Below are 27226 nucleotides of genomic sequence, written 5' to 3'. Positions count from 1 at the left end.
CTATAAAAACATGCTGCGTGTTATGGGAAAAATGGATTCTGTTACCGTCCGTTTTGATTATAATCATATTTTCTGTAACAAATTCCGGACACTAACCACGGTGACATCTACAGCTAGTAGCATCCCTATCTTTGTAGTCTTTTTGTTTTTTTTCTAGCCTGAAACTAACAACTTTTGCCCTTAAAGGCGAACTGCACTTTTTTGGAATTTTTCCCGTCATTCACAATCCTTATGTGAAACATGAAAACATATTTTTTTTCCCTTTTCTGTGCATAATAACACAAGAAAAGGAGTTAACATGATAATTAGATACTGATAGCTAAATATTGTAGTCTTTGTGTTAAGCTAGGAGTTTGCTTTACTTTTGATTTGTTTGAATTTTCCATCATTAGGAAATAATGGAGTCTGTTACTATAATCATAGTAAAATTGAACAAGATCACTTGTCACAAAATGTCACACTGTTTCGTAACAGGATGATGTTGGCCGATAAACAAACTGGGCCACACAAATGAAAAATGTCATGTCACGGCTGATGAAATATGATGTGAATCACAAAAAGAGAAAGTGATAATAAATGTCAACTGCCATAACTGTCAGACAGGTGTCAAAATGTTGACGCGTTTTAGCCCAAGACTCAATATGTGAATCACTTAGTGGTTCATTACTATACACCTAAGGAACCGCTATTGCTTTGCTTCTTTAGGAGTGTAGCACAAATTCACAGTCCCAATTCAAAACAGGAGGACAAGTGTGGCCATTTTGCTGAAGCTTGAGCTGAAATTCTTGGAAAGTGGTGACGAGACACAGCAGGGCAGGTTCATTTGGTTTGAAGAGTCATTTCTGAGAACCTGAACTCTGCACTTCAGTAGGTATTATCACCAATTTAAAATCGGAAGCACCGAAAATGTGCAATTCATTAGTGCGTTTGACTCCTTCCACTTGATCCACCTGACACACTGACCTACTACTGCAATCTGGGTCAGTGGCAGACGGAAACAGTCCACCGGGGCGTGAAATACATACTGCTACAGTGATAAACGCATCTGCTGAGACATAAATAGGGAGTAAAATGAAGTCCACTTGGTAGCCTACTTGGTAAAAACATGAAGAAAAAAAACAAGTCCATATTTGACCTGAATATAAAGTTAGATTACATTGCAGCCCTGTTACCAGTAAATAGCTCCCAATCAAATAGCTAATATGAATACACAAACCAACATAAAAGGTCAATATGTCATTTTGTTCTTTTAACGCAGGGGTCAACCAGAGCCGCATGTGGCCCTTCAGCCTTTTTGTTGTGGCTCCCTTTGCAATGTTTGAAATTTTTTATGTGGGGAAAATGCACGTCTTTGTAATGACTTTAAAAAATCCAACTTTGTGTGAGACCATGAATGCATTCTGGCTGAGTTCTGGTGATTGGATGAGCAGACAAGGATGCTATTCAGTTCTCTCTCACACAAGTAAGCATGAAGGAAAAAAAGTAATACATTCCCAGAGCTATTTGACATTTCTAAAAAAAAAAAAATTAGAGCTCATTAAAAAGCAGCAGCATGGGAAATTGTTTGCGCCAGAGTAAACAAATTATGTAAGTTTACAGTAATTTACACATACATTAATGTAAGTTCCATTGATGGATCTCCAATACTAGCAAGAGTACTTAACTCGTCTTTTCTTATCTGAACTACTTTGATAACCCAAAATTCCCTCCAAATTTAAAGGCCAAAACCATGGGAGACTCATAATTAGCTCAGCATGTGAGCTTATCACAGCTGTTTGTCGCTAGCTAAAAGAAACAGGCTGCCAGTTCAACCAAGATAACCCTACGTTTTGGCATCCGTTTCATATGCACCCTCACTGCACTTCCATTTGTTGTATTCTCAGAGTTTATAAGACCTTGTTTTTGCGGCTCTAGGCTATTTTTCTTTAGTGGGCAAGGGGGTAAAATGGTTCTTTTCATAGTAAAGGTTTTTTAACACAACAATATGCAGGGGATTTTTATCATTAAAATACAAAACACACCACATGCTTAGCATGTTGGCCACACACAAAAACACACAAAAATTCCAAATTGTCCTCAGGCTACCTGGATCTTGGAGGTTGAATAGTACTGCAAATAAAGAGTTTTGAGGCATACCTCTTGTGTGCGACTGCTTTCTCCACCATCTGTATAAAGTTTGATAGGGGTGGAGCGCTGAGAGACAGAGGCGTCGTCATCGCGGTCCTCCTCGGAGTCGTCCTCTGATGAGCTGGAAATGGCCTCCTCGCTCGGCGGAGGAGGTGCGCTGGCTGCTGTCTTCCTCTGGAGGAGCGTTTCTTCTTTGTTGCTCTTATTGCTGGAAGCAAACCACAGATGTAATAAAAGGTCCCATATGATGCAGGGCTTTTTAATGACATTCTAACAGTAATATGCGTCCCTAGAGCCTGTATATGAGCATAAAGTGTGATTTTGAAGTTGTGTGTTTAACAGACCCCAGTTTACCAGTATATGCCCTCCACTTCAAGGAAGAGGGAAAAAAGAGGCTTCTCTACACATCTTTAAGAAGCCTATATGTTGTTGTTAAAATGTGACTGTACTGTCAGCAGTGAAGCTCACAGAACTATGCTAGTGATGCTAACGTTTGTGTCCTGCCCCACTCCTGAAAGAGAGACAGAGACACACACTCTGAGACAGGCAAGGACAAAGACAGCTCATTAGCATTAAAGCTACAGACACACATAAAGGTCTGTTCCTCCTCAAGACACTCCTCAAAAGTTAACTGTCTATGCACAAGTATGCTATTGTGTGCTTTAAAAACAATGCAATATGGGACCTTTAATGTGCAAAGAAAGATGCCGTTTTCATATATAAACAGACTATAGCTGCAACTAGACTAGATTAGTCAAACTACTCATTCGGTTGCGGGACTGAAAAATTAATCTGCAACTATTTCATATTTGATAAACACGAGAGTCATTTTTCAACTAAAATGGCTTTCACCTTTTCAAACAAGATTCGGCATGAGACCAATCCATCAATGTAAAAAAGTAAACTGGCACGTTTTGGCTTGCAAGCTAGAAATGCAACCAAAATGTATTCCACTTGGCATCCTCCACTTGTACAGTACAGTTGTGGTGAGTTAGAAATAGTATTCTGGTCACTAGGCATGTTACATTGATGAGGCATGTCTGATATGACAGAGTGGAAAAAAAGTCCTCCTCTCATTCAGAGTGGAAGTGGTAACCTTTTAGCTTCTTACTTTGTTGTTCTTCCCCACCACATTTGAAAGCCTTTCTTAAGAATAGAGGAATTCAACGCTAACTAGTAAGTGGTGGCCGTCTCGTGTCCTTTCAGCGATCCTGTAACCTGCGCTTTACAGTTGGGGGTTCAGTGGGTTCAGTGTGGTGTAAACAAAGAATAATAGGAATGTCACAGTAACTATAGGGGTGTTATTGCAAGTCTACAGGGATCTAATAATGGTAAAAATCGTATTTAGAAAGTCATGAACAGGTTTTCTATGCTCCAACTAGAATTAATTTATCGCTGTTGGGTCTGGGTGACTCTATATGTTTATCATAAATGTTATTCAACAAAATAAGTCAGGTTAAAATGAAACTGACAGTGAATCTTTGGGAGGTCCACACTGGATGTGAACCCAGCATGGTGCTAAATGGTATGGTACTAGCTGAAACGCATGAGCACACATTAGCATAGACTCCCTGCAGTGCCGAACATTAAAGCATAAACAACAGCAGTACAGGACCCAGGAGAGGGGCCCCTAGCTGAGGCGGAGGTTCTGCTGTTCAGGAGCTGCAGGTTTCTAACCATATTCCATTAAAGGAAAGGTAATTTAAGTTCCTGGGAGGTAGAATCAGTGCTGATATCAGACAGGGAAGATGAGGAAAGGATGAAAGAACCTTGGTTGCTGGTTAACAGACAACATGTATGTGATTCAGTCGCAGCAGGGCAGAGTGACACAGAACTTCTAAAGAGGAAAAATAACAACACCACCCGACCAATTTGGACAGAGACTTACCCCAGCACTGATTTTCCTGTTTCCTCTGGCTTGCGGACAGTGAAAGGGCTCGGGTCCACTCCAACTGTTTTTGGCATGAACTCCCTTAATGGAGAGCGAATGAGAAAGGGAAAACACATTAGTTGTCATTTAATAAGAACATAAATAAAATACATTGCCAGGTGTGTCGCACCTGGCAGAGTTGGTCATGGCTATGCAGAAGGTGTCGTCAAAGGAGGTCAACTCGTAAGGCTTGAAGAACTCTGTGTAGATGTCCGTGCTCTCGTCGAAATGGTTCACTCGCTTGACTGTAACCTTCTTCATGGTTTCTTCACAAGGAACTATGGGAACCAAAGCAGCCATACACACACAAAGATAGGGTCAGTTTGTTTTAAAGCTGTCATGTATCCCATCAGCAAGAAAGGTTTTTGTTGATATCTGTACTGTACTGTACTGTACTGTGTACTACAAACACAAAAGAGTTACCTGTCAATAACCTGTGTTCTGTTATAATTAAGGTGGTGAAAAGAGTATACATTTAATTTATTTTTTAAAGAGAGAGTGGTTAGCGTGCAAGCCTCACAGCTAGGAGACCCGAGTTCAATTCCACACTCGGCCATGTATGTGTGGAGTTTGCATGTTCTCCCCGTGCATGCGTGGGTTTTCTCCGGGTACATTCCAAAAACATGCTAGGTTAATTGGCGACTCCAAATTGTCCATAGGTATGAATGTGAGTGTGAATGGTTGTTTGTCTATATGTGCCCCGTGATTGGCCGGCGACCAGTCCAGGGTGTAAACCACCTCTCGCCGAAGACAGCTGGGATAGGCTCCAGCACCCCCTGCGACCCTCGTAAGGATAAGCAGTAGAAAATGAATGAATGAAAGTATATAATTTTGAAGTAAAAGAGATACATATGTGGTGTTGGAATTGCACTGATGCTGATGTGTTCCGATCGGAACAAAGTTGTGTGTTGTGTGCGGACCCAACACTGTGCCTCCGTCTGCCGTCAAAAGAGGTATGGCTGTACATTAAAAATGTTTATGCAATGAATTAGATAATTTAGCAACTGCCGTATTGTGTTATTTTGTAACAGCGTGAGTTATAATGTATATTAAGTTTTCAATGGACCTGAACACATTACCTTCATCGTAGGCGACAGGCAGATAGGACAGTACCCCCTCTGACCACCACAATGTGTAGCTGAGAAACAAAGACAAGATACACAAATGTGTTAACACCACATCCCAAAAAAGTAACGCCTTCTGCCCAGCCTGTACTCTCCTCCTCCGAGACGCCACATAACCTAGATCACAAAATTGGCTTGGCTGGACCTTATGACTGCACAACTCCCTATTCATTCAGCATGGCCAATTTGAGTGAATGCAGGGATTGTAATTTCATGTGCTTCTTTGGTGACTTTGAAAACGCTTTGAAAAAGTGATTTCAGATGCAGACATGTTAATTTTTCTGAATAATGGCGGAGCGACCTTGTGGCCTGAGGAAAACTGGGTCTACTACTATGCAAGCAGTAAGGCCAACAAAGAGCCAACAAAACACTTACAATCAAGCGCTGACAAATACTCACATGAAAAACTCATCATGGCCTACTTATATAAAAGCATCTACCTGCGTCTGTCTATGGGGAGGGCCATGGTGCTCTTCTGATGCAGGTAGAAGTCAGTGGGTAGCTCCCATAAATGTGGGCTGGACTCTGCCGGCTGGTAGACTTGAAGAAACAAATTGATGGCATCCTGTCGGTCAGCATCTGGGAAAACATGCAAGATACTTTTTCACTTATTCATTTTCTACTGCTTATCCTCACGATGGTCGAGGAGTGTGCTGGAGCCTAACCCTGGACTGGTCGCCAGCCAATCACACGGCACATATAGACAAACAACCATTCACACTCACATTCATACCTATGGAAAATTTGGAGTCGCCAATTAAACTAGTATATTTTTGGAATGTGGAAGGAAACCGGAGCCCCCGGAGAAAACCCACGCATGCAAACATGCAAACTCGACATGCAAATCGAAGAAAGCTGGGATAGGCTGAAGCACCCCTGAGAAAATGAATGAATGAATGAATAATACTTCACATGAATAATTATGGTTATGAATTTCTCAAAACCGTAGCACTTAAAATTTAGCTCATTAAATACCTTCAATATAAAAAAAGGTCAGTGTAACTAAGAAATGCAATCATGAGTAAATGTATGAAAATGGCTGTGCCCCTCTCTGATGTGTGTGCGCACCCTCAACACCACCAACCCTTCTCCCTTGACATTTTCCATCTGAATAAGCAGCAAGTAACATTCCCTTCTCTGCATTGTGACCAAGCCAGAGATGCCTATTTATTTTTCAAAATAGAGCAACTGACAAGAGCCAAAAGGCACACAGACTAAATAAGACTTCCAATGTCAAGTAGCGCGCCTTAATGCACAACCCACAGCTATCGTGGCCATTTCTGGAGTCGCAGATGCCATTTTTAGCTGTTACTGATTCACTCACATGCATCTTCATAGATATATTGTGTCAGACAAAAATCAGGGCACTGTTAAGTACAAATGGAGTGCAGGCATAGCTAAGCTTCTTTTGTTAAATATGGAGCTCCCTGAAGCTCTGAAGATGTTCTGCTTTGTAATGAAGCCTACTGTTAAATATATTTATATGATGTATTGTAGTAGCATGTGTATTACTCATTTACACACGTGCATGGGGTTCAGCACCTGCACCGAACTGCTCAGGGTTTCCAAGGTAACCTGGATACTGTAACAATGTTACAAAGGAATAAATAGGAGGAATCGATATACAAAGACACTAATCACCGGGTGTGAAGTAGCATTGTGGCGTGCCCATATGTCTCTTTGCAACACATACCAGAGAAAGCATTGCTGTAGTAGCGTGACAGAGTCTGCATGATGTCTTTGGAGTGCTGTGTCCACGGAGCAATCTTCCGGTAGGTCTTGACCCGATGTACCAACTGGGAGCCGCCATATTGGAGCGACAGGGTGTCTCCATGATCCTCATACAGCTCCTCAAACAGCCTGAAACACATAAACATACAAATATGGCCTAGTTTTGCTCAAATATGTATACTGTTTGGTTATGTAGTTTATTTTGTCATGAAAAGAGATTGACTCATAACATGGAGCTCTATGTAGGACCAGAAATGGGAAATATGAAAGCTTCTGATCTGTGTGGCCCTGAATTGCTCAAATAGTTATTTTTGGCTTAAGTAGCGTATTTATGCAACAAAGTTGATTTTGTGATAAATAAAAGAAACGACAAATGTGTCAAAAGCTTGAACCGCACAAACACACAACAGGAAGGAGGTGATAACTGGATAAAATGATTAGGGCTGTCAAATGATGAAACATATTGCAATCAAATTAATTGTTTTCAAATTAATTAATCATGATTCATCACCATTTGCAACGATGTGTGCAATTTTACTGTATTTTATGAACAAAAAGATAAATGACAGGACACAATTACTCCTAATTATCGGCCCGATAAAATGTGATATTTACAAAATGGATGGATGGACATAAATTAGTTACTGTTATAAGTGCTATTTTTGACAACCCTAAAAAAATTTTCAACTTGTATATGTATGGGCTGCACGGTGGACTAGCGGTTAGCGTGCTGGCCTCACAGCTAGGAGATTCGAGTTCAATTCCACCCTCCGCCATCTTTGTGTGGAGTTTGCATGTTCTCCCCGTGCATGCGTGGGTTTCCCTCCCACATTCCAAAAACATGCTAGGTTAATTGACGACTCCAAATTGTCCATAGGTATGAATGTGAGTGGGAATGGTTGTTTGTCTATATGTGCCCTGTGATTGGCTGGCCACCAGTCCAGGGTGCTCCCCGCTGGGATAGGCTCCAGCACTGCCCGCGACCCTCGTGAGGATAAGCGATAGAAAATGAATGAATGAATGAATGAATATGTATGAGACAAAAAAGGAGGCCATTGTGTGAAATTTCAAAGCCCAACAACACAAACAAAAAAAAATGATCCTGGATGAAAAGGAGTATTTCTTGTCTTACATGTTCCCATTTTATTCTAAATCCCCAGAAAAGTAGTTCACGGTGTAACGGCACAGAGGGTTATGTCACTGATGCTTGTACACCAAAAAAAAAAAAAAAAACCCATTCAAACTACTCAGAACAGCACCTTCAGTGGTAATAGACATACGAACAGGAATTCATGGAGATGATATGAGCGGCGTTGGACACAATGTACACGTTATCGAGGTGTGCTCAGATTCTGGGGGAGTGAGGCGGCGACAGAGAATCTGCTTTAGGGGACATTTGAGAGGATTGGGTTATGGATTATGTGATTAAGGCTGGTCTACATACTTCACTGCTACTAATGAGGAGCTTATTAATAAAAAATCCTAAATTAGTCGGATTTTTCCTGACACATATTGATGTATTTACAAAGGCACTTCATTCGTCACTTATAAAAGTATCAGTGGACGGAAAAGCCTTCATTTGGAACAAATGTAAAGAAAGCCTGTTACCTCACACAGTCAGTGTCAAATTGGAGTTTGGGTTTGTCAACCATTCCCAGTGCGTACAGCTGATAAGCTAGCGCACACTTGCCCACCATGAACTGGGCGGTGTTGGTTCGATCCAGGCAGTCCACGCAGTTGGTCCGCAGCACACCGGTCTGCAAAGACAAAACACCAATGACATGTCAAGTGTCAGGGCCTCAAACTATTGATTTTTGGTCAAGAATTCCAAGAAAATCCCCAGAACATCTGATGTGGTTACGCAAACTGACCTGCACCCGTCCTCGGGCTGTCATGTGTCCACCCAAATCTCCCCATCTGTGGGGAAAAATAACTTTGGGAGTATACAGAATGAAATGCACAGAAGCAAAAGTCACCATGTCGCTGCAAAAAGCTTCCAAAAACAAAAAGAAAAAGTGTCCTGAAACATTAACCTCAAAACCAGGAAACCTGTCGAGGGCAGCAGCACACCAACTTGCTATTCATTACTTTCTTTAAAAAAAAAAAGATGTGAGAATTGCCTGGTGAAGAAAGGCTGCCTTCGACCTCAAAGGGGTGTGCTACGAAGCAAATTAAATTCTTGGTGAAAGGAAAAAGAGTTAGGCTACATCCTGTATGACGATGCACAGGCACGTGAAGGTCAAAGGTGTCATCTGTTGTTCAACAATCTGAATACGTCTCACAATATTGTGAGACAATATTAGTTTTTGCATGTTTGTCACACTTAAATGTTTCAGATTATCAAAGAAACGTAAATATTACTCAATGACAACACAACTGAATTTTGTATTCTCAAATTAAACAATGCCAAAGTTTCAGATCACGAGGTTTCCGCATTTGGAAATGAGCCCTAAAAGAAGTTTGGGATGGCTCATAACGCTCAGATTGAAAAGGCGTGGTAAAACTGCCCCTTTGTGACATCACAGAGGGGCAGACTTCCTTATATATAAAAACTCTCCAAAGCGCCAACCCTCCAATGTGACTGAATTATTCAGCAAAGACGAGTGGACCAACTTTCATCCACATCGCTGTAAGAGACTCATTGCTAGTTATCACACACTTGATTGCAGTTGTTGCTGCTAAGGGTGGCCAGACCACTTATTAGGTTTAGCGGGTAATCACATTTTCATGCAGGGCCATGCAGGTTTGGATTTTTTTCCTCTCTTAATCATAAAAAGTATGCATACTTGAGGTATTATGTGGTATCATCCATGAGCATGTTAAGGAGGGTTACAACGTGAGTATGCATTACAAAGAGAGCGACGCTGCTAATAAATATGGCCGTAGCACAGTCTTTGCGTTATGTAACATAATGTCAGGCCAAAGCCATTAACATGTGCAGACAATGGAGGAGGGTTGCATAAAGAACATGGGGGGCAATCTACTTGGCTTGTTAGAGGAACATTCGCAGCAGCACAACCACCACTGGGCATAATTTACATTAAGAATTCAGAGCCCCGGAGTTTGAAAATTAAGAAGCGTTGATTTATGTATTAACCTCAACTGTGAACACTTGAACGCATGCTTGTAATACAGATATCATCAAAATTAATATTCATTCATTCATTTTCTACCGCTTTTTCCTCACGAGGGTCGCAGGGGTGCTGGAGCCTATCCCAGCTGTCTTCGGGCGAGAGGAGGGGTACACCCTGGACTGGTCGCCAGCCAATCACAGGGCATCAACATTTATATATATATAATATATAATCATTAGACAAATTGTCAATGACTTAAGGTAAATAAGTCTCTAAGTCCTGCCATGATGGTGTCCGTGTTTTTCGTGGCCAAATTTTACACACACATGCTCGTCAGCCCCTTAAAGGTGTGTACCAAATTTTGCTGTGATTCTGCTAAACACCCAAAAGTTACAGCGGCTGTTTTGTAGAGCTATGTGACAAGTTAAAACAATATAACCTAAGGGGTCAGATAACAGCGTCACCATATAGTGTAGTTGTCAGAAAATAATAGGCAACATACAATGGGTGCTTTGCCAAATTTCCAACCTTTTGAGTGTAGTTTAGCTTACACCAGGGGTCTCCTAAGTGCGGCCCGGGGGCCAATTGCGACACGTTCAAAAAAGATGACGAAAAGATGAAGAAAACTAAAACAGCAGAAATTTTACATGTATAAAGTGAAAACACTGAGAGAATTAAGTAGTGTGTTGCTTTACAAAATATCAAAATAGCTCTTGCATCATTTTAATCTTCAGTATATGGCCCCTGATGGAAAAAGGTTCATGTCCTGCCACTCACTTTCCTTGCCGAAAGGTAATATGGCCTCACCTGTCATCCGGCCTGAGGGTGTGACAGTAGAAGTCCGATCGATTCACGAAAAACCCGGTACGCTTCACCACATTCTCTGCGATCATGCTCAGGCGGTCCAAAACATTGCACAGTTTACTGGAAAGGAGAGGAAACATCCTTTACATTTAAAAATAAAAAGGTAGCACAGACTTAGATTTTTTGTTGTTGCTCTCTAAAATAAACCATTAATGGCGATAAACAATTTATGTAATTAATTGCGTTGAACTGTTTCGCGTAATTAACACATACGCATCACGGCAAGACACACATCTGTTCTTTTTAGGGTTGTCATTAATCACATTTTGTCCAGTTAACACAGAATTAATCACATTTAATCCAAGATAGAAATAAATTTTTATCTATAATAAGTAGGGGAAATCTCTTTGTGGTAAACGATTCAATGTGCAACTACAATGATAATTACATCAAATTTTATGGAAAAGGATATAAATTCCGAACTATGGCCCATTATTTAAAACAATAGAGTCAGCAAGAATATTTTTGTATTATTATTTTCACTTATCGTGGTTGGGTCTGCAACCAATTAACCGTGATAAACGAGTGACAACTGTATGTCATCATGACTATTTCAAGCGATATTGTTGGGTTTCCAAATGTAACTATTAAATCACAATTTTTTTTTATGTACACGAACAAAGCTTGGGTCTACAACGGTCCCCACCTCTTGGTGTAGCGGGCCATGTCCCACGCGATGTAGTCGATGCAGTGCTGCGGCGGGAGGAACTGGTTGAGGTTGATCACAGCAGGGTACAGCTCCTCACTCAAAATCTTTTCATGTTTCCTCTTTTCTCGTTTCTGCAACACAACAAAGAGATGTACGTCAAATGTATGTCATTAACTATGAACTATGTGCAGTATGTATGCTTCCATGATCTAAAAAACGGAGGGGGGCATAAAAGTGCAGCTGTTTTCCAATTCCTTGTTGTATATAAAGGATCCTGTGAGGATACAGTAGATGCACAGATGCACAAGGCTTGTGGTCTTTAATGCATTCTGTCAACAGGTCTTCTCCAGAGGGAAGCAGCAAGGAGTCCTGAATGATGGATATAAACTATAAAGACAAAAGTATAATTTCTTCTTTTACTTAAATGTGTATGGTTTTCCTTGTAGATGTGTTGGTTTTAAAAGCATTTTTAATTACCTAACCCTGGGGGGGCCTGGCGGTCATTTCCGGCCCGTGGCCCACTCGAAAAATCGCATTTAACAAGACAACAGCAAAAATGACAAAATCTGCACAAATTTTACACAAATAAAGTCAAAATATTAAGAGAAAAAAGTTTTAATCTAACAAGAAAGTCGTGATCTTAAAAAATCATGTAAAATTATGAGGGAAAAAGTTTTTTTATTTATTATTGTTACTTACACAATATATATTATGTATTTATTTATTTAAATAATATATAATTATATGAAATATATATTATTTATTTATTATATTATTTATTATTAGTAGTAGTATTAGTATTTTTGTGGCATGAAATTGAATTTTTTTTTTAAAGCCTTTTTTAAGACGTAATATTATGAGAAACAAACAAAACTACACAAAGCTGTGAAAAAAAGTCACAATATTACAGCTATAAAGTCAAAATATTATGGGAATAAAGTCATATTAATGAGAAGAAAAAATGACAAGAAAGATTAAAAGATTAATTAGTTGTAAAATAAAATACAATCCACAGCAGAAATGGAGGGGAGGAGCTGTAATTTTACGAGCATAATTTTAACAACATAAAAATGTTGTTAAAATATTATGAGAATGAATTCATAATATGAGAAAAATAATGTCATTTTAGTCGCGATACAGTTTAACTATTAAAGAAAAAATATGGTATTTTAAATGGAGAGTTGTTTGTGCTGATAGGAAGTTCTTATTCTTCCACATATATTATTAGCCATTTCTATATCTTTGGAACACACAGAGAAGAGAAAGACATATCTTCATGTCTCACATAAGAATTGATGGGTAAAAAAAAGTGCAGTGTTCCTTTAACACGTAAATGTCGTGTTACGCATCGAATAAGTACGAAACGAAGTGTACAGCCTGAATTAAGTCATTACCTGCACACCTTATTCACAATCAAACACACACACACAGTGTCAATGAAGTGTAATTAATGACACAGCCCATTAAGTTATCTTTACATCGACTGTTCTCCACACCTCGCCGGTCACTTCTTTTTTCTCTCTCTCTTTCGCTCTGCAGCGATCATCCAGGATGATAATAGGCTCGGATGCATCATTTAACAGATCACATCTCCACTCACACGTCCCCAGTGACAGAGCCTAATCACGGCGACCAGTCAAATTACCGTCGGATTTCCTCATCTTTTCAGTGGAGCGTGTCATGCTGTCTGGCACATGTATGCGAACACACACCCAGATAGAAAAAAAAACCCCAAACAAACGCATCTTCTAAGAAGCTGATGAGAGACTACAGCACATGCACTTGACAAAGCACACGTGCACGGTGGAGTGATCCAAACCAGCGCATGGCAGCCACGTTACTAATCAAGGATACAAGTGCAATGACAGAGAATGGCAACTTGCTCACAAAAGTAAGGGCACAAAATAATAACGAGCCTTGCTTGATACCTTGCTTGAATGTTTTTACACCTTCTCTTTGTGCAAGGTGCAGTGCATTCTTCCTTTTAAAATACAAAAAAAAAGTACATGCACATGCTGGGCCACGTGTCTACTAAAGCCATGACAGGGCCATGCAGGACGAGCCTCCACCACTGGGAGATGGACTGTCATGATTTTTATGGTTAATTGCCCATTATTTCTTCTGTGTGTCTGTCCACCTAGCATAAGGCAGAGGGGTGCTGTGTAAGCTTTAGGGAGGGGTGGCGGTGTCCCCCTCTCTCTTAATCCCCACAGTTTTCAAAAAATCACATGGCTGCAGCTTGTGTGGATCTAGGAGGCCTCCGATTGGTCCCCGCACTCACGGCTCCCCATGCGAGAGACAACGTGAGCATGAAACCCAAGCCAGAGAGCGCATGGGAGTGTGCACCCCCATTGTGGCACTTTGCATGCAGGGATGAAGCACATCCTTTCTGCAGTTCTGGGGACGTGGTTCACAAAAATGTGTTTCCGTCTGTGGATTGTCACAGCAATGCCGAAGGCGAGGTAACGTTTCAGCTGTTTGCAATCAAACGCCATGGAGGAAGTCTCTCCTGTGACCGTGCAACATGTCTCCACGACAACTAATGTCCACGAATGAACTGCCATTTGTGCCTTTGAGTACACAATTCAAACTCAATAACTAACTGCTGAGTGATTCCTGTGTATTCATTCAGGCACTTAAGCAATTGAAATTAATAATTCAAAGAAGACCTACTGTGTATGAAGCATTTAAAAGCCAAATGATGACAATTTACAAGCTTGGAGGTGATTTAATACTAAAGTTAATAGATTGCAGCGCTCTACAAATGATTCTTTAAATCATTCTATAATAACCATATACAACTAAAGTACAGTAACGACCGTGTTTATGTGTTTGTGGAACTCTTCTACTCTTTAACAAAAAGGGTGAACAGCTGTCCAAACATGCACCCCTACCCATGTTGCCTGTGCTTTTATTTTTTCAATAAATGCCAAATGGTGATGCGGTTATGAAACCCTCTAAGTCGACTTGACTTGAAATCTCTCTACAAAACACATAATGTACCTTTAGGGTGTTTAGCCGAATCATGACGAAATTTGGCACACACCTTTAGGGGACTGACAAACTCATGTCTGTAAAATTTGAGCAAGATTGGTAAAAAAAAAACCTCAATGTGGTTAATCAATTCCACAATCAAATTCCATTGGATTTTATAGTTTTACATGCAGTAAACAATTCCAAATGCATATACTACATACATATACATGCCAAATCAAGGGGATATATGAACATTTAAGGTCACTTTTACCTTCATTGAAGACGTGATTCTTGATGCGACTGTTCCCAAAGACACGATGTGGCAGCGAGACACCACACGTACACCACCTTCCTGTTCCTGCCATGAGTTATTTCTTGAATTCAATAGTTTCTCCCCTCAATAACACAAAACGGAGCAAATGCATAAAGTTTCAAGTGCCATCATCTTGATAAAGAAGGTTGAAAACATTGAATTGAATTGACTTGAAGTGGACTGAAGAAATAACTCATGACAAAACAGGAAGACGGGGTCCGTATCGTGTCTCACTGCCTCGTCCTGTCTTTGGGAACACTTGAATTAAGACTCACGACTTCAGTCGCTCACAAATCATTTTTTGCTGCATGTAAAATCATAAAAATGTCAATCGCTGATGACATCATAGATGTCATACCTGCCTTCCGGTTCCGGGGGGACATTTCCTTAGCAAGTCACCAAGGACGTTTTGGGACAAAAATAAAAGAACACAGCTGGACTCAGTCAGTATATTACCGTAATAACATGACAAGACGCACCCTGAATTGTACACTAACCTGAAAATGTAAATGGAGGCAAAATATTGGTTTGAATTTTCAATGTTAACTGCAAAACACAAGCCATACCCCTGTGTTTAGCACGCAGGCCTCACAGCTAGGAGACCCAAGTTCAATTCCACCCTCTGTATTGAGTTTGCATGTTCTCCCCGTGCATGCGTGGGTTTTCTCCGGGTACTCCGGTTTCCTCCCACATTCCAAAAACATGGCGACTCCAAATTGTCCATAGGTACGAATGTGAGTGTGAATGGTTGTTTGTCTATATGTGCCGTGTGATTGGCTGGCCACCGCCTCGCGCCCGAAGACTGCTGGGATAGGCTCCAGCACCGCCTGCAACCCTTGTGTGGACAAGCGGTAGAAAATGAATGAATGAATGAACTGAAAAACACTAACCAAAGTTCCACTGTATAGTTTTGCATGCATAAAACCATTTTTAAATGCATATAAATGACAAATGAAAGGGATAAATCAGCATTTAAGGTTACATTTATTGTTGACAAAGTGGCAGTTTTTCTTGAACTCAATAGTGTTTCTCAACTTCTTTATCAACATGCTGGCATGTTCAAACTTTCTTTGGTTCCATATTGCGTTATTTTGTGATGAAAAGAAAAGCAGAGACTTGAGTTGAGGAACACTATTGAATTGAAATAACTCATGGCCAAACACTCATCATGTCTTTGGCAAGAATCACATCTTCACTGAAGATAACAGTGATGATGAATGTTAATTTATTCATATTTGCTTTGTTTTACCATAAAAAAAATATATAAACGTGTTTGTGTTAACATTTTTGGCTTTCTGCAACATTCATCATCCATTATCCTCTTATCCGCTTATCCTCACAAGGGTCGCGGGGGTGCTGGAGCCTATCCCAGGTGTTACAGCCAATCACAGGGCACATACAGACAAACAACCATTCACACTCACATTCATACCTATGGACAATTTGGAGTCACCAATTAACCTAGCATGTTTTTGGAATGTGGGAGGAAACCGGAGTACCCGGAGAAAACCCACACATGCACGGGGAGAACATGCAAACTCCACACAGAGAAGGCTGTGGGTGGAATCGAACTTGGGTCTCCTAGCTGTGCGGCCTGCACGCCAACCACTCGACCGCTGTGCAGCCACTTTCTGCAACAGAGTCATTGAATTTACTTAATTTTTTATGGGAAAAATTGATTCAGTCAGTGTACATTTGGGTTAGAGTCAGACCCTCTGGAACAGATTGACGCTAACCAAGGTTCCATTGTATTGTATTTGTTAGCAGGCTACTACTGTATTGATACAGTACCATAGTATCTGCACCTTTATCCAAAGACTCACTAAATTGTGATGTGTTCTTCCTTGGCCCCCATGCACCACTTCTCAGCTAAGTCATGTCATTTTTGCATACTCCTGAAAACTGTATCTATGGACTTTTGCCTGAAACTGTATGTACTGTAGAGTACAAGTGCGCATTTGATCATACCTTGACCAGGTTAAGGATGATAATTGGTGCTCCAAACCGCTGCAGCATCTGATCAAAATGGAGGCCAGCAACATGGGCATACGGGTCTGCTTGGTCCACTACCAGAGAAGTAAAACACATTGAGAATGAATACACAGTATGCTTAATGAATTTTTTTTTTGAACACATTTTCTTTGACTTATTTTGTACGCTAACCACTTCCTTAAAATAAACCAGGGGCCTAATTAAGTCAAAAACAAAGAATTACATTCTTATTATACTCTGATTCCATTTCCGATGAGCATCTCGCAGCTGAGGGACATTTGCTCACTTGAATGAAGTCATCAAAACATCTTATAAATAGGCTTCTTATGCAACAAGAGGTGATGGCAGAGACAAGGTGAGGGTCACACTCTGCTGTTCAGACGTCTGTCCAAACTCCGGCTAAGCTACGTCACTGACCTAGATTCGGATTCAGTCATAGAATAAAAGTCATTTCCCGCCGCTTGTATCATGACCGAGGCAATGTTACACTTTTATTAAGATCTGAATTGTCTGTCTGATGTTGGTTGAAGTCATCTAATTTGTCTGTTAGAACATTGCACAGAGCCACAAGAGGACAGACAGCCTGAAGGATAATAATGAGAGCGATACAATGAGAGATAATAAGCTACAAAGGTGGTTGATAAACAACATTAGCAGCTACTCTTTCCCTTGAGGGATATTTGTTGTGACGCTAATATTGGGAGTGTGGGAGCCAATGTGATGTTTAGACAGGGATGTTTACAATGGGACGGTAATAACCTTGAGACGTGGGGAAGAAGGACAAAGTAAGAACATGCCATGGCTGACTTCATGAAGTGTTAAACTCATGTAAGGTAATGTCTCATCAATGGAGCATCATTGATGACATCAATACTACATATGACTTGTCCTTCAATCTAAAGGCAGGCTGTAGAGACCCCAATGCACTGCGGCAAACCAGTTGGGGTATCACATAAAAAACCTTAAATTCGTATTCATATTAAGTATTTGAAGAACACTTGACTGAGGATGGTTAGTTTTCAAAGCTCACGGTGCAGCATCAGTCACATGGCAGCCAACAGAGGCAAAATGCTAGGCAACACTCGCCCGTATGTTCGTGACAGTGGGCAAATAACCAGAAACATCACTGAATTCATCCAACCAAATGGCCCGGCCTTTGTCACCGGTGGAAAACAGGAGGTTCCGCCGACTGTTCTCTCTCAGTTGGAGACCAGCTACATGCTGCCTGGAAGTCCTGCCATGAAGCACTTCATCCTCTCACACAGAAAATCTCCTAAAAGAAGGCGTTACGTGTGTGATATGTACTCTCCCGGAGAAAGTCAAATTTTGTCCGAATTTATGTGCTTTTATGTTTCCTTTTTCCCCCAAAATCATATAGCCAATAGCAGCAGTGCTGCCAGGAATTATGGGCCTCCTGAAAAAAATATATTTTTTGGTTAAATTACCTATTTTTTGTGGCCCCTGGCAGTCATGGACCCTTGGAAATGTCATATCATATATAAAGTTATGGATGATCCTCAGCAGAGCTCTAGGGATCATCCAGGACTCCTCTCATCCTGCCGTTTCAGCGACTACCCTCTGGGAGGCGATACAGATATATCAGGGCACGGACAAACAGACTAACAGTTTCTTTCCTCGAGCCATCATCTCCCTCAATAAGACCATGTAACCAAGGCAACCAATTGTCCTCTACAATGGATACTCTTCGTAATTTATTATTATTTATTGTTCTAATTCTTCTATTTATTCTTCTAATTTCTATATTTTGTACTGTCACTGTCTTGCACTAAAAATGGAGCTGCTGCAATTTCATTCTACTATATGTAAAATGACAATAAAGGGCATTCTGATTCAGATTCAGATTCTGAATAGGCAAGTGACAAGTGATGTCAGGTAATTCGTTTTCAAAACAGATCTATCCATATGACACCTGGGGGGGGGCTTGCTGTTACCGTTGCATAAAAAAGGGATAAACGGGGGACAGGTAGATTATTATTGAACACGAGTATTGTACGCAGAACCTTCAGTCCACACTCTAAAGGTCTACATGGAGCGGCTGGCCCCACGGCTGGCCGGACTCCTCGGCTAAGAGGGCGGGGCAGGCTGAAGAAATCTCAAGAACATGCCTATAGGCTATGGAAAACTAATATAAAAAAATATTGATAGCCTCATTTGTTTCTTGAAAGGTCACCTATATTGTCCATAATCCTTCCTTATATCATCTTTTTGACACAATTTATACTATCTTGAGCTGAAAAGAGGTAATTTAATTTTTTGCGCTTGTTCGGCCGGCAGACGGCTGGCCGCTCAAATCTCACCACAGCTGTGGACGGCTGTGGCTGTCGTGCCACGGCTGTGGGGCGGGGAGGCCAAGGAAAAGCACAGCCGTGTAGACCTCTACCACACACACTGACACACTCCAAGAAGTTTGCGGTTTCATTAATTTGGAGGCCCTCATGAGCCGCCTGTGGCCTTGGTTTTGTGTACAATGGATAGAAGATGACAATGTTCCCCCATCAGCCTGTGGTTGAGAAGAACAGCCCTGGTAAAAGGCTTTCTCTTGCTTTAAAATAATGGTCTGTATAATAAACAGGGCTATTTGGAGACGAGGGCAGCTGAGACGTGTCCCCCCCCCCCACGATTCTTCAGTACCATACACAAAAGTCTGCCTTATAGCGATCAGGTGTAGAAGTATTACACACAAGAATAAGAGAAAGAGAATAAAATTTTGTATATCTTACATCGTATTGGGGGTTTGGGCATCATGGTGGAAATGTCCTGGGACCAATAGAGCGGGACCGAACCCCGTACTTGGACATACGAGGAGTAACTTCCCGCTGTGAACGACATAACTGAGGCATCATTGACAATCTGCTCCGTCTCCACTTCGTTAGCCACATCCCCCTTCACATAGAAAAGAAACCCAAAAAGACGAGTCAGTCAACAATAAACAACACAGGGAATGTTTTTCAGTGTCATTTGAACACATAAAAAAGAAGTTCATGGCTGGTAAATAAGGTTAAAAAATTAATATTGAGAAGTGTCTTTTTTCGAAGGTAATAAAACCCCAATGTAAACCAAACATATGACAAATCGAGTGTGTTTTTAGCTCAACAAAAGCAGCATAACATCCATGTTTGTTACAGATGTCCCTCCCTCCTCCCACACAAGGACACTGATGCATACTCAAGGAAGAGCTAACGGGTCAAATTAACCTGCCATCAACATGAGTCATTTCAATCAACCCATTGCCCCGGCAACCACTGCTACCTCGCAGTTGGCTCCCCTTTTGAGGAAGCGGGTCCCAGCAAATTTGCTGGAGCGCCTGGCGATGAGGGTGATGTGGACCGGGTGGCCATAGATCAGGAGCTCTGTGGTCGGCGGGGTTAAGGAGGCAAAATGGGAGGTGGCCACGGACGGCTGTTTGAAAACACACTGGAAAAGTCCTTTCCATTCCATTTGTTTTTGTATTGAAGCTCAGTCATTGTCACTGAAGAGTGAGACAGATTTATTTGATTTATTGCTCCCCTTATAAGTTGCGAGGTGCAATTGCCTTTTAAACCACTGCGGTCAATAGAAATCCACAGTGCGTGTCCTGTAGCAGTTAATTCAAGAGGAATATCCCCAGGATTTAGCCACTATTGACTCAAAACAAACAAAATATGCTGTCTACAGTACATGTGCAAAGACATCAGACCGGTGCACAGCAGCTGATTAAAAATGCAGAGCGCGGATAACAGATGGGGAGATGCAGATTATGCAAGCGCCTGTGTTGTTTACATACCTGATAACTGGTGCTTAATTGCCGTCTTGCTTTTCAACAAATAAAACTAATTGTTTTTCCGGTGATCAGACGGCGGAATCAACGTACCCCGATGGAGGCACGGCACATGTCAACAAGGCTCAGACCGAAGCTGGGAGCAATAAAGGATAATATTTGTGTGACAGTTGTTCTGTCTGAGTATCTACATGATAGCATCTTAATATAGAAAAAACAATTAGCAGGAATAGCAGAGCACTAATAATGTTCCACTCTAGTTCTTTAGGGAGTGGTAATTATTACTCTGTGGGTGTGCCAGACACAGTTTTTTTGTCTCAGCGCTCTGCTAGCTCTCCCAATGCATGTCCACTGTAGCTCTTGTAACACCTCACAAAGGTTCCCTTGGGAACACATTAACTGTGACACTGTTCAAGCAGGACATTTATTTATGTTTTACGTTGCTTATTTACTCTTATTCTGTCTACTATATTGGCGAAAATGGCTGTAAAGCCATTTAAACCTGCACAAAAAACAACAAGGAACTGCTTACGTGTGAGTCTATGTTGTCTTATTTCTGTCCAATATGTCTCATTTTCTCTTGTTATATTTACTATATTGGGTAATCCAAATGTAAAAGTCATTCATTTTCTACCCCTTATCCTCACGAGGGTTGGGGGAGCTGGAGCCTATCCCAGCTGTCTTCGGGTGAGAGGCGGGTTAAACCCTGGACTGGTCGCCAGCCAATCACAGGGCACATATAGACAAACAACCATTCACACTCACATTCATACCTATGGACAATTTGGAGTTGCCAATTAACCTAACATGTTTTTGGAATGTGGGAGGAAACCGGAGTACCCGGAGAAAACCCACGCATGCATGGGGAGAACATGCAAACGCCACACAGAGATGGCCGAAGGTGGAATTGAACTCAGGTCTCCTAGCTGTGAGACCTGCGTGCTAACCGCTCTCCGCTGTGCAGCCCCAAATGTAAAAGTAGAAATGTTCATTTCTACAGGGCTCTAATAATGTTTAAATTGTTTAGATTGTAAACAGGTTTTCTATAAATATAACTACAAAAATATTCAATTTATTTATGTTGAATCCTATTTAGCATGGTCGGGTCTGGAACAACTGGGACTGGGATGATCCAGCTGCTAGCAAGCTGCACATCATTGTAGATAGTAGAATTGACATCTAAAAAAATAAACCCATTTATGATGGAACACCCACTACTTGTTGACACCCCTAGTTAATTGCATTAAAAATGTTAATATAATTAATCATGTAGCCACCGTTAACTTTTAGCACGTTACTAAGCTGTGGAAGGCAGAAAGAAAACTAAAAAGTCAGCTTGTCAAAATTTAACCTCAAACCAAAAGAAAACTTGTCGAGTGCACCGGCTCGCTATTCATCAAAATATATATATATTTTTTTTAATTATTGCCTGGTGAAGAAAGCCGCCTCCAACCTGAAAGGGCGCTATGGAACAAATTCAACACTCAGTGAAAGGAAAAGCAGTTAGGTTAGATACTATACTGTACGAGGATGCACGGCCTCCTGAAGGTTAAAGGTGTGTCTGTTTTCCAACTATTTTGAATATGTTCCACAATACTGTATTGGAAATGTGTTGGCTCAACGTCCCCATATGATGAAATGAAATAAAACAGCATGAAAAAGTAGCTGATGTGTTAAAAGGATACTGGACTGTCCACAAAAGCCATGGATAATATACATGAGCCAGTCGTGATGCACGATGTCCTTGACGCGTTCCAGCAACTTTCCGTTCCACACATACTTGTAGTACGGCTCGTTGCGGAGGCCGTAAATAACTGTGGCAGCAAACACAGATGGATATTTGTACTTTTTGCGCATCATATACAAACATGGAGGAGGGGCTTATACTTCGACTCACCTTGCGTCGGCAACCCTTCGTCCTCAAATATGTCAAAGCTATCCTGTTTGCCACGCTGGTTCGCTTCGTCCTCGGCGGAGGAGGCTGCCGACGACCATAACTCGTACGGTCTCTGCAGCAGAGTCAGGTTGTGCTGCAAGGAGTGGCTCAGATCGTAGCTGTAGCTGTGGGGGTACAACATTGTTGTTGTTTCATACCAATAATACTAGTCTGCAAACAAATGCTTCGGAACTAAAGTAGTGACATTTCTCGTGGTTTCGGTCACTAATAAAAAAAAAAAGTAAGTCAGCAGATTGGCTATAATTTCCAAAATAGGAAATTTATCATTATGTAGGTTCAGAATGTACAATGTGTCTGCAACCAGTTCTATCTGAAAACCTGTCTGCACATTCCAGTACATTCATTTATAATGTCGAGAGTTTTGACATTAGATGTTTTGTTTTTATTTGCAGAAATCTCTCTTGGAAGTGGACAAAATGCACGGATGTAGTGAAATTTCATGAACGGTAGCAAAAGTTGACTTTTGTATGAGTTTTTGACTTTTCTTTGACACTAAAAGGCAAATATTTATAAGCAGCTGGTGGTAAACCTCCTGAACTCCGACAAAGCCTTGTCACTGAAGATATTATTTTTGCATTCTCATCTGCATTTCTTTCCATTGAACTGTAGAGAAGTACGTAAGTGATGAGTGCAGGTAAGTTACCTGAAGTAGAAGTTGCTGGACAGGTCCACGTTTTGAAAGATCCGCACATATCTGGGAAAGAATTGGAAAAATCACACATTGTCGGTATTGGTGAGGATAAGATCATACCTGGCTTCGTCCGGATGTGTGACTCGAACCGAGTCATTGGGGATGTAGATCATGCTGGTGTCCTCAATTTTGTAAATGGAATGACCCCCGATGTCGGCCATCTTTCTGCGTTTGGTGATCAACACAATGTAGTAGCCCTCGAGGAAACGCACAAAGCCTGTCGCAGAAAATAAACCCAGAGTTGCTTCAATTTGCCTTTTTTGATCTGAAGATATTTAACCATACTGAGAAAACATGGGTAAAAATAACAAAAGGTGCCCAGGAAAAGGGGTTGTGACTCAGTGACATTCGCCGAATAACAGTCCAAGGCCAAAAAATGGCACAGGGAACAAAGAGGGTTCCAAAAAATTATTATATATAATTATGGCTGCACGGCGGTGAGTGGTTAGTGCCCAGGCCTCACAGCTAGGAAAGCCGAGTTCAATTCCTCCCTCGGGCATCTCTGTGTGGAGTTTGCATGTTCTCCTAGTGCATGCGTGGGTACTCCGGTTTCTTCCCACATTCCAAAAACATGCTAGGTTAATTGGCGACTCCAAATTGTCCATAGGTATGAATGTGAGTGTGAATGGTTGTTTGTCTATATGTGCCCTGTGATTGGCTGGCCACCAGTCCAGGGTGTACCCCGCCTCTTGCACGAAGACAGCTGGCATCGGCTCCAGCATACCTGCGACCCTTGTGAGGATAAGCGGTGATTATGTGATGTGATGTCCGATACTGGCTTTTATGCCGAAAACCGATATGCCGATACTGTCCAACTCTCAATTTCCAATACCGATATATGTAACAGGACTGTGGCAGAATGAACACATATGTGTTGTATACAGCATTTTTCTAATATCGGTTTTCATGATTTCTGATACCGATATTGTCGATATTGTCAATTGTCGAACATCATACATAATTATTAACTATAAATACATTTATTTAATGTATTTAAAAGGAAATAATAAAAATAAAACAAGCATGTATTACATCTAATAAGCTGACATTTATTTCAATTGTTTTAATTAAACTGTGCTGTGTGGCTAGCATTGGTTTCTTGTGGTCATATTATATCCTGGTTGATTACATCCATCTAAAAGTAAAAGCCAGACATTTTGTATTGCTTCTCCATCCTGACAAATGCTTTTTGTAAACAAATCAACCTTGGTCTGTGCTCTACTGAGTGCCATTCCAGTTCAAGTCCCTTCTAAAGTGGCTATGAGTAAACGGCCCTGATGGAAGATTCTGTGGCATTATTGGAATTTGAGCGTGTTTTGTCGACTAAAAATTGCATTCTTGTTTTTCCCCGTTTAATGTGAATAGGAAGTAAATAGAGAACATACCAAAAATACTAATCATCGCAAACCTGATTGCTTTCAGTGATTAACAACACTGCTATGTAGCTCTGGGAAGATTTTCCAAATATCTCATTCAATACCAAAGACATATTAATCCGTTTTTTTTAACCAGGCTGACTCCCATAGATGTACATCTTTTACGGTATTTTTTTTTTTTTTGCGCAAGAGGCAAAAAGCGGTGATGACGAAAGTGGTCACTTTTCAAGCAGTTCTAAGCCATAAAAACGGCCACAAGGTAGAAGTGCAGAAGAGCTCGGGAGGGATTTCAAGACACTCAACAGCAAGGACGAAGGCACTCACGCATACAGTTTAGTTCCAAATGTGAACATTATAGAGCAAATAGTTCATGGTGTCATATTTGTAAATAAAATGCTATTTTGATAGCAATCAATACCACTGTAACACAACTTTTTTTTTTTTAGTTGGAAACTGATCTTTTCCTGAAACTCACCTATGTTCGACTGCTGATTACTAAGGAACGGAAACAGGTCGAAACAAATTGGTAACTATAAATTGTCCATGAGAGTGAGTGTGCAAGATTGTTCGCCCCAGGGGTAGGCTCCAGCATACCCCTGCGACCCTAATGAGGATAAGCGCCATTGAAAAGGGATAGATGGATGGGATGGAATGAGTTCATATCCAAGCAAAGAGCATCTCTGAGACAAACATGTCACTGATAGGACATGATCAGGCGACTTATCGAAACAAAGATCTTCTACTGCAGTGTATACAAAATGTAGGCCACCAGTTGATGGCGCCACAGACACACAAGACTCGCCCATTCCCACCTGCACTGAAACACTTTCATAAAAGACAAAATAAACCACCAAATAAACACTTTTTGAAAAGGTTTTCAATAACAATGGCGTCATATTGAAGACACTGCTATTGCATACTCATCATTTTATACGTCAAACATGAAAAGTGGTGATGGGAGTTGCATTGTGCATTGAGAACAGCATTCAAATACCAGGTGGGTCTTTTGTTGTATTGTGCTACCTCCTGCGTGTAATATGCAAAAAGCAGGTCAACACCTGCAGCTGGAAAACTAATTATGCTTTGTACGTGTTTCCCAAAATCATTTTTGCTTTGTTGTTGTGCAAGAGTGTGACGGGAGAGTGTAGGCGGCGGGCACGTACCGACGATCCCGAAGGCTGACACGGCCCTGGAAAGGCCCGAGGGACCCTTTTGGGCGATCTTTGTGCGGTTTCCCAAGTCCAGGCGCCCCAGCAACTCCCGCACCTCTTGCTGGTTGTACACGTGCTAAAGATAAAACAGCAAAAAAACGCATTATAGTACGAGTATAGGATTTTGGAGGGAAAATAAATACTGCTTTTTAACTGGGCTAATATTCGGCAAGATAGATATACAAATGAGTCCTCCCTTGCTTTGAAAACGCTATTTATACTTTTCTAGTCGAAATTGTGCCATGATTTCAAAGTATTTAGAATATGGATATGTTATTTTAATCACAATAAAATGACATTCTCAAGCATCTAGTCTATTTCTGAATGACTAGCAAATGTCAATCAAACGAGGGGAAAAAAACAAACATGGTATGATGAGTAAGTAGCATAATATTTGGCGGGAATTGCAGCGTGGGATGATGGATATTTACTGGAGGATGCTTCATAACAACCACCACATCATCATAATAATGACCCCCGCATTTACGATGAACAAATCAAGTCCGAGCTCATAGATCCTGGTAATGATGAGAAGGAGGTGGACTGAGAAGTCATCAACTGGGCCGTCAAGCACAATACACTCGGGAGAGGCTGGAGCCATTGTACAATATCCCCCCAGGCGTACAGTACAGTGTTACATAAGCACTGTGTTACATGAGTACTGTACTAAGGAAGGCTAGTGAGAAGACGGCGCTCACCTTATCATCCATTATGACCAGGTCCTTGGGCTCCGTGCGGTCAATCTTCAGGACTCTGTGTTTGGTCTGAGCCTGATTGCTCCCAACTAAAAAATACCTCTGTCAAGAAAGAAAATGGTGTGATTTTGCATTCGTTTGAACTAGTAGTTAATCCTTTGATGCTGCCTGAATGAACTTCAGGGTAGCGCTGTCCTAAAGGGCCACATTCTGAAAAATGAAAGTAGGCAGAGGCCTCTCTGATATTAACTATATTAAATATATTTTAAATATTTAAAACAAATCTTTAATATTTCAACACAATATTATGACATTATTGTTTCTCATAATATTTTGAGTTGATTCTCATGAATTTGCAACATTTTTTCTAATTAAAATACAATTTTTGACTATAAATGTAAAATTATAGTTTTTGTTTCCATTTCTGCTGTTGTCTGGTATTTTTTCCTAACTATTTAGACTTTCATCTTGTAAATTTTGTTGTTATGTTTCTCATAATATTGGGAATTTATGGGCAATATTTTTTTCTTGACTAATTTCAACTATATACTACCAAAATTATATTTTCCTTCATAAGATTACCTTATGTTCATAAAATTACGACATTTTCTCTTAATAGTTTGACTTTATTCTTGTAAAATCACTGCTGATTTTTCCATTTTTGTTTACATTTCTAGTGCTGCAAGCTAATACAAAAAGAGGCATATTTTTCCCAAATATTTGAGGTCAAATTCCAAA

At 40.8% G+C, this 27226-nt stretch overlaps 1 protein-coding gene across 1 annotated transcript in view; it reads right to left on the bottom strand.

Moving 5' to 3' along the window:
• Nucleotides 1-27226, bottom strand: part of fig4a (FIG4 phosphoinositide 5-phosphatase a) — a 37912-nt gene that overhangs the window by 9489 nt on the left and 1197 nt on the right. Inside the window, exons 3-21 of the mRNA XM_058057126.1 lie at nt 26492-26590; nt 25746-25869; nt 23267-23423; nt 23159-23209; nt 22456-22619; nt 22244-22372; nt 20051-20151; nt 19522-19684; nt 16757-16854; nt 11497-11630; nt 10794-10910; nt 8784-8829; nt 8521-8669; nt 6875-7041; nt 5622-5760; nt 5137-5195; nt 4188-4335; nt 4016-4099; nt 2137-2335 (exon numbers count right to left, since the gene is read on the bottom strand). Of these exons, the coding sequence (XP_057913109.1) occupies nt 2137-2335; nt 4016-4099; nt 4188-4335; nt 5137-5195; nt 5622-5760; nt 6875-7041; nt 8521-8669; nt 8784-8829; nt 10794-10910; nt 11497-11630; nt 16757-16854; nt 19522-19684; nt 20051-20151; nt 22244-22372; nt 22456-22619; nt 23159-23209; nt 23267-23423; nt 25746-25869; nt 26492-26590 (2328 nt within the window). The remainder of the gene's footprint in view (nt 1-2136; nt 2336-4015; nt 4100-4187; nt 4336-5136; nt 5196-5621; nt 5761-6874; nt 7042-8520; nt 8670-8783; nt 8830-10793; nt 10911-11496; nt 11631-16756; nt 16855-19521; nt 19685-20050; nt 20152-22243; nt 22373-22455; nt 22620-23158; nt 23210-23266; nt 23424-25745; nt 25870-26491; nt 26591-27226) is intronic.

This window comes from Doryrhamphus excisus, chromosome 19, assembly GCF_030265055.1.
Source record: "Doryrhamphus excisus isolate RoL2022-K1 chromosome 19, RoL_Dexc_1.0, whole genome shotgun sequence".
NCBI lineage: Eukaryota > Metazoa > Chordata > Actinopteri > Syngnathiformes > Syngnathidae > Doryrhamphus > Doryrhamphus excisus.
The sequence above is the reverse complement of the archived record's forward strand: the minus strand, read 5'-3'. Positions and strand labels throughout refer to the sequence as shown.